This window comes from Micropterus salmoides, unplaced genomic scaffold (genome assembly GCF_014851395.1).
Source record: "Micropterus salmoides isolate LMB-PRFRI ecotype aquatic unplaced genomic scaffold, ASM1485139v1 Ms_hic_scaffold_9, whole genome shotgun sequence".
NCBI lineage: Eukaryota > Metazoa > Chordata > Actinopteri > Centrarchiformes > Centrarchidae > Micropterus > Micropterus salmoides.
In genome coordinates, this window is record NW_024044681.1 from 23,804,990 (window position 1) to 23,818,630 (window position 13,641).

The 13,641-nt window shown below is 41.8% G+C and overlaps 1 protein-coding gene across 1 annotated transcript; it reads left to right on the plus strand.

Annotated features, from left to right (window-relative positions):
- Nucleotides 1–863: 863 nt before the first annotated feature.
- Nucleotides 864–13,126, plus strand: slc43a2b (solute carrier family 43 member 2b). Its single transcript, XM_038709314.1, has 14 exons — nt 864–957; nt 1,885–2,203; nt 4,219–4,510; nt 4,709–4,764; nt 4,876–4,952; nt 7,995–8,087; nt 8,190–8,323; nt 8,793–8,986; nt 9,122–9,265; nt 10,053–10,185; nt 10,375–10,507; nt 10,978–11,051; nt 11,172–11,295; nt 11,378–13,126. Exons 2-14 carry the CDS (start codon nt 2,044–2,046, stop codon nt 11,537–11,539), a joined length of 1,776 nt encoding a protein of 591 aa, XP_038565242.1. The 5' UTR covers nt 864–957; nt 1,885–2,043; the 3' UTR covers nt 11,540–13,126.
- Nucleotides 13,127–13,641: the final 515 nt, after the last annotated feature.

Sequence of the window (13,641 nt, forward strand, 5' to 3'; positions counted from 1 at the left end):
TGGCCAACTGAAAAACAATGTTTGACCTTCAGTTTGTTGATGATTTAACACCTGACTTTTAAACTTACTTAAAGACCTATAGATGATCACAATAATCATGGTCAAAGATGCGGGCTGTTACATTAAGTAATAATGCACATTTGGCATCACGTCAATGCAGCATTGAGGATTAGCCTAAATCGGTGCGAGATGTTGAGAAACGACTATAGCACATTTAGATAATAGCCTAATGTGTCACATCAGTAACCAAATGACCTTATTCGAGCATTTATTGGTGCTACTTGCTCTATGGTCGCTGCCAGACTGTGCTGGATTAACTCAGCAAACTGCTTCCCTCAGTGCGAGAGTGTGTGTGTGTGTGTGTGTGTGTGTGTGTGTGTGTGCGTCCAGACTTCAACCTCGTCACAGGTAGGCCAAACGTTGAACATAACACAGTAAACAGTAAACAACAGTTACGCAACAACCGAAACAGTCATCCCTCCGGTCTGCCTCCTGATCTATATCAATACCTGTTATTGATCCAGACAACTCTTGATAGCCGCGACTCATCCTTATCTTCAGAGGTCCATTATGTTTTCAACCACACTTTGTTTGGCTTGATTAATCCTTTCCACTCACCCAGTTAAAGCACTGTCGGACTTCCCTTGCACAATGACTCTGATAAAATCATAGTAGCCCTATGTCAATACGGAGTTTTTACAATTAAAGTGTAAACATTTTAGAAAAACATAGTCTCTACAAACTGACTTTTTGGAAATATCGAAGCGCTAGGGGTAACAACGCTTTTGAGCGCTGCTTGGCCGAGGTGCTGACATCAAAAAGCCAATGGTCAATAGGGGGCGCCATGTGAGGGCCGCCTGCGTATATAACCTGGCATTTCACAGAAAACTGGTCACTTAACTGGCCCAGAGTGCAACGTAGTGTGAAGCTGGATGGTGCAGCTTATAGCCTGTGGAGGTAAGGAAGTTTGTAATTTGCCTGGATAAATTATATACCAGTAATTTACTCAGAATTGTGGGGAAATGGATGAACAATGGGAATATTTGTTTTCAGTTACAGAAACAAGTTTTCCCTGATTTTAAACGTGTTTACTTGCTTATTTCTTCTCCATGAGATCTACAAATGACTCTGCAACTATTTTTGTCTTACTGGTTGAACAGAGTGTGTGTGTGTATGTGTGTGTGTGTGTGTGTGAGAGAGAGAGAGAGAGAGAGAGAGAGAGTTTGGCTATGTGCAGCTGATTTGTTTATTGTTTGTCTGGCAGCTCCTTTGTGTTTTGGATGCTCCACAGTAATTGCAGAGGAAAGTTGCGGTTGGATGGGCCCAAGAGGACATTTAGGGGTTGTTTAGGAGAGAAGGGGAGAGAGACAGAGGGGCCATGGGCTGAGGGAGCAGTGAGAGAGCTGCATTTTTTTTATCCAGTTTGGACGAGTTTGCTTTTTTCACCAAACAGCAGAAACTCTGTGATGCCACCACGGATGCTTCTTTAGTTATTAATGCCTATAGTGAGATGTAAGAACTGAATCCCAGCAGCAGAGTGATGTAAGGATCTTTGCACTAGCAGGATAGTTAATAATTCGCCATCTGCTGTTACTATTATTAAGTTTAGTTCTTTAGAGCAACTGCCATTACCTCTCCCCTGTGTCTAATTAGAAAGGAGACTTAATTAATCAGAAGTAATGACAAAAACAGAGCATGTGTGAGATTTAAAGGTTAATTTTCACTCTATTTCACACAGTACACAGTTTTTTTCAGTTAGGATCAAAGTTAAGTGTATAGTTAAGTTCATATCTTGTGATCTTATAAAAGCTGAACCTTTCTGTGACTTCAGTGATAGGCTAACCTTAAAACCTCCCCCTTCCTCTTGTGCCTTTCTCTTCCCAGATAAGTGATCAGTGATCCTTCATTCTGAGCGTCAAGGCGGCTCTCTCTGCGCTCGCAGCTTGCTCCTTTCTGTCCTCTCTGGTGGTCGCTCACTCTACTTTCTACATTTATTTTCTGTGGTTCTTCGCCCTCTCTGCCCGTAATATCTTTCCTTCAACCATGCCTCCGACCCTGGCCACAGCGTTTGCCAGGCGCTGGTGGATGGCAGTGACTGCAATCATTGAGAATCTGCTCTTCTCCGCTGTGCTGCTGGGATGGGGTTCGCTCCTCATCATGCTCAAGTCAGAAGGCTTCTACTCTTACCTTTGCAACGAGGAGGGTGAGTCACAGCTGTTGTATTTCTGTATTGACAAAAGGATTATTTCAGTTCCTACACTATTGACACATTACCTATCTGTCACTTTTAATACCTTAAATTGCCTTGAAGGTGAAGAAATTGATCATAAGTAAAGGCAAATAGTCTTTAGCATCTGCCCTTCATGTGGTTATAGAACAGAACTCTTTTGGGGGATTTGGGGACGTGTCCTGCATTTCTTCCTGAACTGTAAAGCTATGGGAGAGATACACACGCACACACACACACATTCCACTATCCCCCGTGGGGGACGTTGAATGAGCTGTTAAAATGAGGATTCGTGCTGAGGGATGCCTTGTCAGTTGTCAGTCAGTGTTATCATATGAGTTAGGGCAAAGGAGGGAGCAAGGTTTTATTCAAGAGATGCAACTTGAAACTGCTGCCTTTTTTGCCTCCTCCATTCAAAATAAGTGTTTTCTTTGGAGGGGTCATGCACTGTTTTTTAGGAACTCAGGAGATTAAGCCTGATCAGTTAACTTAAAGAGAGAGCAGGGTCGTCAACGTGGTCCAAAGTTATGGAGTAAAAGGCTCCAGTGGTGCCAACTAAACTGAAGACATGGCAGCAGACTGATTTAGAGGGAACTGATAAATCAAAGGGGAACGGGATCAGCTGTCCTTTTGCCCTCATGCCAAGTCCCTCATCTCTAAAGCTTCTTCTGTTTTTCTCCTTGTCCCCCACTCTGACCACAGTCAGTCAGGTGCTTTGTGTTTTTAAGTACAAAGGTGGAATTGATGCACACAATGGCCCCAGTCAGGTCTAAACTATTGGTCGGATTAGTTTTTTCTCTCTCACTGGTAGCCGCCCTATCTCCTAGGGAGTTTACACTTGACTTGTAGAAGGATGTATTTCTAACTCCTGGTAATGCCACTGTCTTCCTGTTAATCTTCATTTGCAAGTGATGCAACTTTGTCAGACAGTCTGTGCCATCTCTAGGCTTATTCACTAGTAGTTATTAGAAGCATATCCTAAAATTTTAAGTTTAGAATTGGGCATCCACGGCTGTGAGTGACTTCCTGGAGCAGTGCCACAACTGTCAGTCTTATCTTGTCCTGATGATGTAAGAGGGACAGAACAGCAGCAACAGCTCTTTTCAGGCATGTGACATGTGATAGAGGGATGGGGAGATCCACGGCTGGATTTTATTACTGATAATATGAAGGTTTAAAGTCCACTGATAAAGGACAGGGCTGGAGAGAAGACTGATAGCAAAGTGATGAACAGTAGAAATTCAACCACGTGTGGGGTGGACAGTAAAAACAAAATGGTGGATAAAAAAAGATAATGATGATGCAGTGCAGATCCGGCTTTTGTGCACATGCAGCAGAAATATTGGCGAAATGGTTAAAGCTGTTCATGCTCTTTGTCAACCAGCTACTCCCTGTGGCTTTGCTCCAGAGCGTATGATCTGGTATTTCCTGCAGAAGACCTTTGCACTTTGTTATGAAGCTCATCATGGTGTTTCACACATACATGCCTCACATGACTACAAAGATGTTGGGTGGCTGATAGGTATACAGGAAAGTAAACCAAAAAACATCAGCTCGTACATGACCAATAAGTTCCCAGACTGCTGCTGCCCTTCCTCCCTCACTTGGACTTTTGTACCTTTTCACATTATCTCCTTGCAGGTTCTGATGATAATCTGAAGTTTATTGCCAGATTATCATGTTTTTTCCTTGGCATTCCAGCGCACACACACACCGATCCTGTGAATAAGGAGAACTACCACCTATACATTTCATCTGTGTGATGACTCCCTATACACTAAACCATCTGCAGGAGCACACAGCTGAACTCAGCCTTACGCAGTCATATGTTTATTCACACCATCCAACCTTTATGGATGATGCTAAATGAGACATTGTGGCATCATGAACCATCTCAACTGACAGTGTATTTTCTACATGCATGCCTGTCCTGACTTCCTTTTAATCAGGGTATCTTTAAGCTCATATCCTCCTTTCATCATGTTCTTCAGGCAACAGCTCCAGCTACAATCTGTCCCAACCCCTGGTAACGCAGACACCCGATGAGTATGAGTACTATGAAAGCGAGGGTGCCGTGGTTGGTCTGGGAGACGGAGTGGAGATGAAGCCCCTGGTCCCTATGGATGGCATCCTGAGGATGAACGGCTGGCTTATTTGTAAAGAACAGGATGAGATGCTGAACTTGGCGTTCACAGTGGGTTCCTTCCTGCTCTCAGCCATCACCCTGCCGCTCGGGATCGTCATGGATAAATATGGGCCTCGCAAGCTACGACTGCTGGGCAGGTAGGGCAAGAAGAGAAGAAATAATCCAAGTTAAACATGATGTTGTTTCTGGAAAGACAGTTCTTTTTTCTGTGAAAAAACTTCTACTCACATTGTATTGGGAACATGTAAAACCCTTCAAGAAGCAAAAAAAAGGCAGAGAGAAGTTGCTTAACTTAAATTCATCTTCAAGTGTTTGACTTGATCATCTATTTTCAGCACTTGCTTTGGATTGTCCTGTCTACTAATTGCTTATGGAGCCTACAATCCAAATGGTAAGTCCACCTCAACAGTACTTGTGTGTACCTTTTTGCACTGTATTTGAAACAAAGTGCAGTAGTTTGGTTGTTGACAGACTCGTGAGCTAACATCTGTGTCATTTGCAGAACTTTCTGTCCTTATCTTCATTGCCCTGACTTTCAATGGCTTTGGGGGCATGTGCATGACCTTCACCTCTCTCACAGTAAGTGTGCGCTTTGTAAGCCTACTGCTGCAGAGCCTTTGCACCTGCCGCATAACATTTGATTTTAAGATGTATATTTTCTATCTTCATAGGTCTTTGTCTCACTGTTCCTGCTCTCTTTTAATAGTTTGTTGGCTCGCTGCCTGTTCCCCCTCTCCCTCCCCTCTGGTCTGGCATTCTGTCATTTTTATTTGCTTCTTTGCAGCACTCTGTGTTCCTGCAGACAATTGGGCTCAGCATTGTATGGGATAGGGGAGGTGGGTGGTTGATTGGACAGAAAGTGGAGTAACGCAATAATTCATTATCACTTTTTCACTGAATTTTTTTTGTGCTTCAGCAAGAACATCATAGCAACAGTTGGGCTTTCAAGCTGCTCATCTGGCCGTCTTTCTCTTTTTATGCAAACACATGCAATTGATGTACATGCACAAACATAACTAGTAATGCAGCATCCAGCTCCAAAGGGAATAATGAGGCTGCATAGCAGAGCTACGACTCTAATTTGCAGTTTTATGTTGTATAGCAAGTAAAAAGTAAAAGAAAGGATAACTATCAGAAACCTCAGAATCGGTCTACGATTCATACTTTTAGAAAAGCAACACACTTTGCTCTTTAGGATTAACTTTGTTTTCATGGAAATTATATTGAGTACCCATCTAACATTGTCTGATGCATGATCAATAGTTTAAAAGTAGCAAAGTATCAAAATCGATTTCTCGCATTCTTCCTCCCTGTCTAAACCTGATTCTGCATTACTCACAATGCAGCTCAGATATTCGGCTGTGTTTTGCTAATAGCAACTTATTTGGCCTCGAGCTGTTAGCCTCAAGCACAAATGAGGAGGAGGCTACTGGGGTCTGGTGAGCTCACTTCTTTTTAACTCCACACCATCCAACATTTTATTTTCACACTTGTAGTCTTAGACCCCAAGCACCACTAACTTTAGCTTATTTCACGCAGCTAAATCTGGAACCACAAAAGGTGTATACAACCTTTCTTACATGCAGTATTCCTCAGTAGTAGTTCTCCACGTAAGCAGACTTATGTGGAGACTAACATTAATGCTAATATTGAGCAGAACCATAGTTACTAAGGGACAGAAAAACAACTGATGCCATTTAAGATTCACATAGTACACGGGATCAACCCCTCACCATTCCTTTGCATTCTTTCCCTGCTGTTCTTCAACTGCCATCAGTTCAGCAACACAGGAGTCCTGGGCTGTACCATGGTGATGCCGTTCACTGGAGAGGGGCTCTGCTCCAGTAAATCTCCCAATAAAATGCCCCACCACAGGCTGTTACTATGATGTACACTGTTAATCTCCAATGTGGTATTTGCTGCATCGACCTAAATCTCCCATTAGTTGCTCCCACTGGCCTGAATGTCTGTGATGTAGTACAACCATAATTTAGGGCTTTGTTTGGCCTTATACCACCTTTCATTCCATCTCTCCTACACAATCTCAGTGTTGGGTTAATCATTAGACTCTATACTGCTCCTTGACTCATTGACTCCTTGATCATAATTCCACCTCAAACCTGCAGGCATCCATTCTCAGCTGAGGGGTGTTGGGTAATACTCAGCTGCCCTCAGCGGACGCCACTGGCTCCCTGCCAGTGTCAGTTGTCAGGTCACCTTTCCCCCTTCAGGTTTGTCCTGCAGCTGCTGATGAATGTGTAATGTTTCAATAATCTATTGGAACAGTTTTCTAAGTAGATTATATTGCTGGGAGATACTGTAACTTGGATGCTTCTATATGCAAACTTTCTCAGCACACACACACACACACACACACACACACACACACACACATACCTCTTCCTCAGTTTCCCCAGCTTATGTAATTGAATGTGCTTGTTGTTGTGCAGTCTCTTGAAAACAGAACGGCTTGTGAATGCCTTTGTATTTGGATGTTTTGCCACCTGCTGTCTCCTGTCGTCTCTGTTTTTTGTCTGCCTGCTCTCTGTTCTCGTGCCTCAAACGAGAGTAAAGCAGAGAATCGTAACCTCACCTCAGTCACCCCCTTTCATTGTTTCAGCTGGATAGAATTCGTCAGCACTGCGTTTGTGTCGTGTGTTTTATATTCTCTGATCTTCTTCATGTAGAGCCATGTCTGTTCGCTAATTGGTTCCCACTGTCCACACTGACCCTGGTGTCAGTAGGCACCATCCTCACAGTGTCCCCAATCTGTCCAGGCCCTCAAGCTTAGAGGAGCTACACTGCAGCTGAGCTCACCATGATCTTGGCATTAGATAGTCTAAACTTGATGCTTACTAGTGCTGGACAACTAAAATTTTTAATCACGATTAATTGCATAATAATGCGCAAAATTGAACAATGACTTTGAAAGTAGTGTATTGCACACTTTTAATTTAAACATACTGCTATATACAAGTGCAATAACATGTGGTTTGCAAACACTTTAAACAAATAAGGTGAATTTTACCAGCAGTATTCCCTTTACACTAGCAATAAAATATGTCTTGTAAATCTCAAATTAAACATTAATGTAATCAAATCAAATATTAAACCAAAGCTATTTGTCACTGCCAGGGCATTACCTTTTATCTAGCTTGTTAAAACAAGTCCAGAGCCACGATCATAACATCATAACAGGCACCTTCTGGGCAACAGGTTAACATATAGGCCTATGAATCTGTTTTCTTCTTGTTGTTTTTTCTGAACAGGTATCAGCAGAAACATTTTTCTTTTTATCAGGGAGCAGTATAAACAGTCTATGTTCAGTAGCAAGTGTTAGAGTGAGGTGAAATGGTCGCCTCACACACTTGCTGCCAAGTCAAATTGTCTTGAACTTTTTGTATGCGACGTGGAGCACAAGCATTGGAAGAGAGACCGATCCTCACTGTTTCTGAGACTTTTAAAATAATAATAAAAACTTTGTTGGCGTTAATTAATTAATGCATTAACGCGATAATAACGCGTTAACGTGACCAGAACTAATGTTTGCTAAAACTCAGGGACAGGTTGTGATGATGTGATTATCTGAGTGCTGATCTATCTGTGCCTTTTCATCTCTAGCTCCCTAACATGTTTGGGGACCTCCGTTCCACCTTCATCGCCCTGATGATCGGCTCATATGCCTCCTCCGCTGTCACCTTCCCTGGTGTCAAGGTAGCAAACACTGATTCCCCCCCACACATCCACACTTTATGCGTAAACAGTTTGTTGTCTCCTCTGTTTTTGTATTCATCTGTCATCTTTTGATGTGCACAGGTGATCTATGACCTTGGGATAACTTTCATCACTATTCTAGTGGTGTGGGCTGCCTGTGCTGGACTGGTCTTCTTGAACTGCTTCTTCAACTGGCCTCTGGAACCGTTTCCTGGACCAGAGGACATGGACTACACGTTAGTAGCACAGATACACAGATATCTCAGAGATCACTGAAAATACATTTAAAAATAAGATTAGTAAGTCTTTTAAAAACAAAACTAGCTGGACTAATGAACTAATAGCAGTCTCCTGTGTGTTACAGAAGCCATAACCACTGACACTTATGTAATACTGTATGTTCAAAAATGTGCAGTGTATTGCTGCAAGGTTAAAGTCTATCTGCTGAGGATCACACTTGTCAACTAAACGTATCCCTGTGGTAAACCCTTGTTAATTAAAATCATTCTTTTGTCATGCTTGTGCAGCAGAAAACTTTTCCAGCTGATTGGTTCGCACAGGACTTGTAGAATTTCCTCCACAGGATTTTCTCTAGACATAGGCCTCAGGGATGTCAGAGCCACAGCTATATTGTACCGTTTTAGCAATAATTACCACATTAATGTGGCATGCATGTTTCCCATATGTCCTCCTCTTCTCTTTCAGCATAAAGATCAAGTTCAATTGGCTGGGCTTTGACCATAAAATCACAGGGAAGCAGTTCTACCACCAAGTGACCACTGTGGGCCGTCGTCTGAGTGTGGGCAACATTCCACAGAAGGAGCTGGCCATTAAGGACGGGAACAAGCTCTGCCTCTCCACCACGGACCTGGAAATTGACTGCAAGCCGCAAGAAGAGTGTAAGAGTGCCTAAGCTCCTGATGTGTGTCTGCAGTTAGCAAGGATGTTAGTAAAAGTCAACCCCCCCTCTTTTTGTGCTTCTCACTGTACTGCATGTCATTGTCCTCTGTTTGGTTGCTGTTTCTCCTCTGCAGCCCAGTCATTCTTGAAAACCATCACCAGCACGATGTTCCTGCTCAGTCTGGTGACCATGTCCGTCACTCAACTTCGTCTCTTGTTCTACATGGGGGCCATGAATAGCGTCCTGGAGTCGCTCAGTGATGGAGACCTCAACAAAGGTCTGTCTCTTTGTTTTGAGTATCTTTCTGCCTTTGCATGTAGATGAACATTGATTTTTTGCTTTACCTAGAATCGAGTTGTGCTTTGCTGTGTCTGTGTTCAGAAACTTTTTATCATGATGTAAAAGCAGCTGGACTTACTTGTTTTTTCAATTGAATTTTCAGTGGAGAGAATGGAAGTTGGTAAGACTAAAGTCCAATAGTTGTATTATTAGAGTACTGAAGCATTAGACAACAATTAGAATTTAACCTCTAGTCATGTATAGGTTCACCACCACAATACTTCAGATCCACTACCATTGCTTTCTGGCTTTTGCCATAGCTGGTGTTGTTATTTCATTATTTGACCTCGGCTGTTGTCCATGTTAATAACCAAGTCCTTCAGTTGTCATTCAGCCTTAATCTGAAACCAACAGGTATCACATCATTTGCTGTATTCATTAACTAACTTGCCCCTCAGCATATGAGCTGTTTCACATGACGCACTTTTAAGTGATCATTACTCCACTGGCCATAAATCGCCTCATAATGGCATGAAATTGACTTTTGAACAGCCGATTTCTCCATATCCACTGTTGTTTCACTCAGTGTGGCTCTACAACCCAGGACTAATGATTAACTGTACCGTCACAGTCATTAACCAGGTAGAAAAAGGTCCTGAACCCTTCATCTTATCGTCTTTTTATGCTTTCCTCTGACCCTACCCCTTTCTGTTTTTTTCTCAATTTCTAATATTTATTCCACTTTTTTAAAAAGCTTTTTGTCCTCATTCTGATCCATCTCTCAGTGAGTCTGTACTCCTCCATCTTCGGCATGCTGCAGTTGCTGTGCCTGATGACCACTCCCGTGATTGGTCAGATCATGGACTGGAAGCTGAAAGAGTGTGATGATGGTGAGGAGGAAAAGGAACCCTGTAGCAAGTGAGTCAAGTTTGAGTTGTTCCTAGACTGCCCTTAACCCCCTTTCCAGTTATAGGCCAGACATTACTGCAATGTTTACTTGCCAGTCTGATGAACAAAACCAAGAAATCAACCTTTATTGTGGGAGAGTTGTGATATCAGTACCTGATAACCTAATCTCTCTTTCTTATGTCTGATTTTGACCACTAGGGGGGAGAAAAAGAAAAAGCGCAGAGACAAAAAGACCCAGAAGGTGACCAATGCCTTGCGAGCGTTCATCCTCACAAACGTCCTTCTAGTAGGATTTGGGATCACCAGCCTGGTGCCCAATCTCCCCCTGCAGGTGAGAGGTCCACTTCAGTTGTCAGAGATACACACAGGTCTGCAAAATACTTCAAGGATACAACTGCTATGCAAGCAAAGTTATCAGTGTCTCTTTATGGCCTTTAGAGATTTTCTCTAAAGAAGTTACACATAAGCCTCTTTTTTACAGACTGTTGACACCAGAGACAGACAGTTTTGTGTAAGTCTAGCTAGCCTGGCTCTGTCTGAAGGCAGAAAAGTTAACCTATAAACCAGGAAACACAGTATTGACTGGATGCAGATTAAACAACAGAGGATAGTATATTCCCCCTGCTACTGGCTGTAGCTTCATATTTAACAGACAGACATGAGAGTGGTATTGATCTTCTCATCTAACTCCTGGCAAGTATGAAAAAAGGTATATTTCCCCAAAAATGTAGAACTGTTCTTTTAAGGTTCTCATAAACTGGCTGAATTAACCAAATGATTACGAATATCATCTTTCCACAGATTGTGTCATTTGTCTTACATACTGTGGTGAGAGGATTCATTCACTCTGCTGTCGGCGGCCTCTATGCTGCTGTGTAAGTGTCAGTGTGCCTCTACCCTCACACACACACACATACATAATCATCATCATCATCTCCGTCTTCTCTATGAGGATGTAGCTTCAAACTGAGAAACTACTGCTTCTGTCTCTCCAGGTATCCCTCCTCCCAGTTTGGCAGTCTAACAGGCATGCAGTCTCTGGTCAGCGCTGTGTTTGCTCTACTGCAGCAACCCCTATTTTTGGCCATGATGGGACCCCTGGAGGGCGACCCACTCTGGGTATGAATACACACCCACACACACACACACACTCAAAAACATGCACTCACGGGTATGGCTAATTCTGGCGTCTTTCTTCCAGGTCAATGTTGGACTCCTTGTTCTCAGTATGCTCGGCTTTTTGTTGCCGCTCTACCTGATCTGCTACAGACGGACGCTCTACAGAGAGCAACAGCAGAGGGAGGACAACGCTAAGATCTACATCAAAATCAACGGCTCCGACATCCCAGAGGCCTATGTCTAGAGAAAAGTAAATGCAGAGGAATGGAAAACAGAGGATAAAGAAAGATTTTTTTTACTGAGAAACACTGGCTAAACAGTAATATGTGCACATATACACGTACAAAAAGACATTTGAAATCTTGACTATTTAGAACATCACATTTAACATACTGGATATAGACATACATTTTTATTCGTCTCCATCGAGTACACACACAGACAAACAGGCAGCCACTTACATTTTTCAAAATCCCACCAAGATAAACTGATGCTGCAGTTGTCACCGAAGCAAATCCATATGATGGGCGCTGAGGAGGAAAGTGAAACATGGAGGGGGAAAGAAGAACAAGAGAGAGGAAAGACTGTGAAAGGAAAGAGGCATCAGCCCTCTGCATTCCCCCAAATCCTCTGACTTCTCTTTATATTCCCTCCTCTCTGAGTGGCACATTAGTGCAGCTGCATTCCACATAAGACTGCTTTAGTATTTCCCCATATAAGCAGAAAAGGGAATAAATGTCTCCCTCACAACCCACCTCACCATTATAAAGTGAGTGATTCCATGATTTTGTTTTGTTTTTTGTTTAATATGTTGACTTTGAATCATCCTGTAGTTGTAGATTGCGTAACATGGTGCTACCTATCCATTCATCAGATGGATTTTTTGATAGATGGCGTAAGGTAAGTATGGACTAAATGGCATTAATGAGCGACAGGGAGAAGAGCTTTTCTGCTGATGTTTCTTGAGTGAGTAGAAAGGACAGTCATTGTGATTAATTATAGGACTGGATTTTTTTTTCTTTTTTAATGAGGTTAACATCTTATTACAGTATGAATCTACTGTAGCTTAGAATACACTGTAGTATTGGATGAATGTCAATGTTTTTTGGGGGGCTGTATTCTGTAAGAGGGACATCAAACAAACCGTTATTCTTTGCTAACAGCAAAATGTGCATATATATTTAGACTATTTATTTAATTTCCTGCCTTCTTTAGTTTTCTTTCTATACTATACTGCCTTTTGAATATACCTCCACATAAAAGAAAAGATTTGTTAATTGGGCGGCATGTTCTATTGAACCTTTTTGTCCATGTCAGTGATAATAGTCTCCCTTTTTTTATAAATACCCATTTATACATCAAGGTTTTTTAACATTTCAGTATACTTAATGTTCTCAATTAAGTGTATCCGTAAAATCAACATCATTCAGATGCCTTAGCTTAAAGTCAGTTCAGTTCAGTCTGTCTATCTACTGTCAAGAGAAGGTCAGCACTTTAAACCCTGTCAACCACAAACATTGGCTACTGTCAGCACTTTTCTCCTGATGGCTCTCTAGAGAAATAGTCCCTCTTTAATTCTGAGCTCCTCCTCCCTTCATACATGTATTTATTTTATTTGAAATTCACTTTTCCATAATAAGTTTCATGATGTATTTAAATTGCGCTGTGCTGGCAACTACTCATTTGTCTGACCGTTCACTGTGTTGTTCGCGTAGAGCTCTTTCTTCTATCACTGAAGATAATGTAGAGATGTGTTGTTGTGCAGGCATTCCTGTTTAAATATTGAAGGATTCCTGGGGGTTTAATAAAGATGAGTTGCTCTTTAAATGGTTGCTCTTGTGCATGTTTTTTTCATTTGCTCACCAGGCTACATTATATGTCTCTGTGTAACCATATCTGTGTAATTCTTACCTGGCTGCATAAACTGTGGCTATTCAATGCTCACTTCTTAGTGTGGTGATAGCTGTTGCAGTTTTTCAGATTCTGAAACTACGTCTTTCTGAAACTCATAAATACAAAATGACGTAAGCCCACTGATGAAGTGGCCAGTGTCTTTCATTAGTGTGCAACTGGCTCCTATGACGATCTATTGTTGGCGTGTTGGACAACAATGTCCTTTTGAGATTTGTTTTGTTTTTTTTGTTTTTGAATTTGTGCTTGTATTTGAAGTTTTGAGTTTATATTTATAAGAAAATTAATTATAATTTCACAGAAGGTTAAAAAAGAATTAAAACAAATTTGTAGTTGATGGAGTTTTATGTTGTTGTGCAACAAACCAGCAGAGGTCAGTATTAGCAGCGTGTTATTGGATGAAGAAACTAGGGTACATTTTGGTCCTTTAGGCTT

What these genes read in the sequence shown, in the direction of transcription:
- slc43a2b (XM_038709314.1), top strand. Translation starts at nt 2,044, where the DNA reads ATGCCTCCGACCCTGGCCACAGCGTTTGCCAGGCGCTGGTGGATGGCA. An exon ending in TTACCTTTGCAACGAGGAGG is followed by an intron (nt 2,204 to 4,218) that starts GTGAGTCACAGC and finishes CATGTTCTTCAG; the next exon opens with GCAACAGCTCCAGCTACAAT. An exon ending in GGCGGCCTCTATGCTGCTGT is followed by an intron (nt 11,052 to 11,171) that starts GTAAGTGTCAGT and finishes CTGTCTCTCCAG; the next exon opens with GTATCCCTCCTCCCAGTTTG.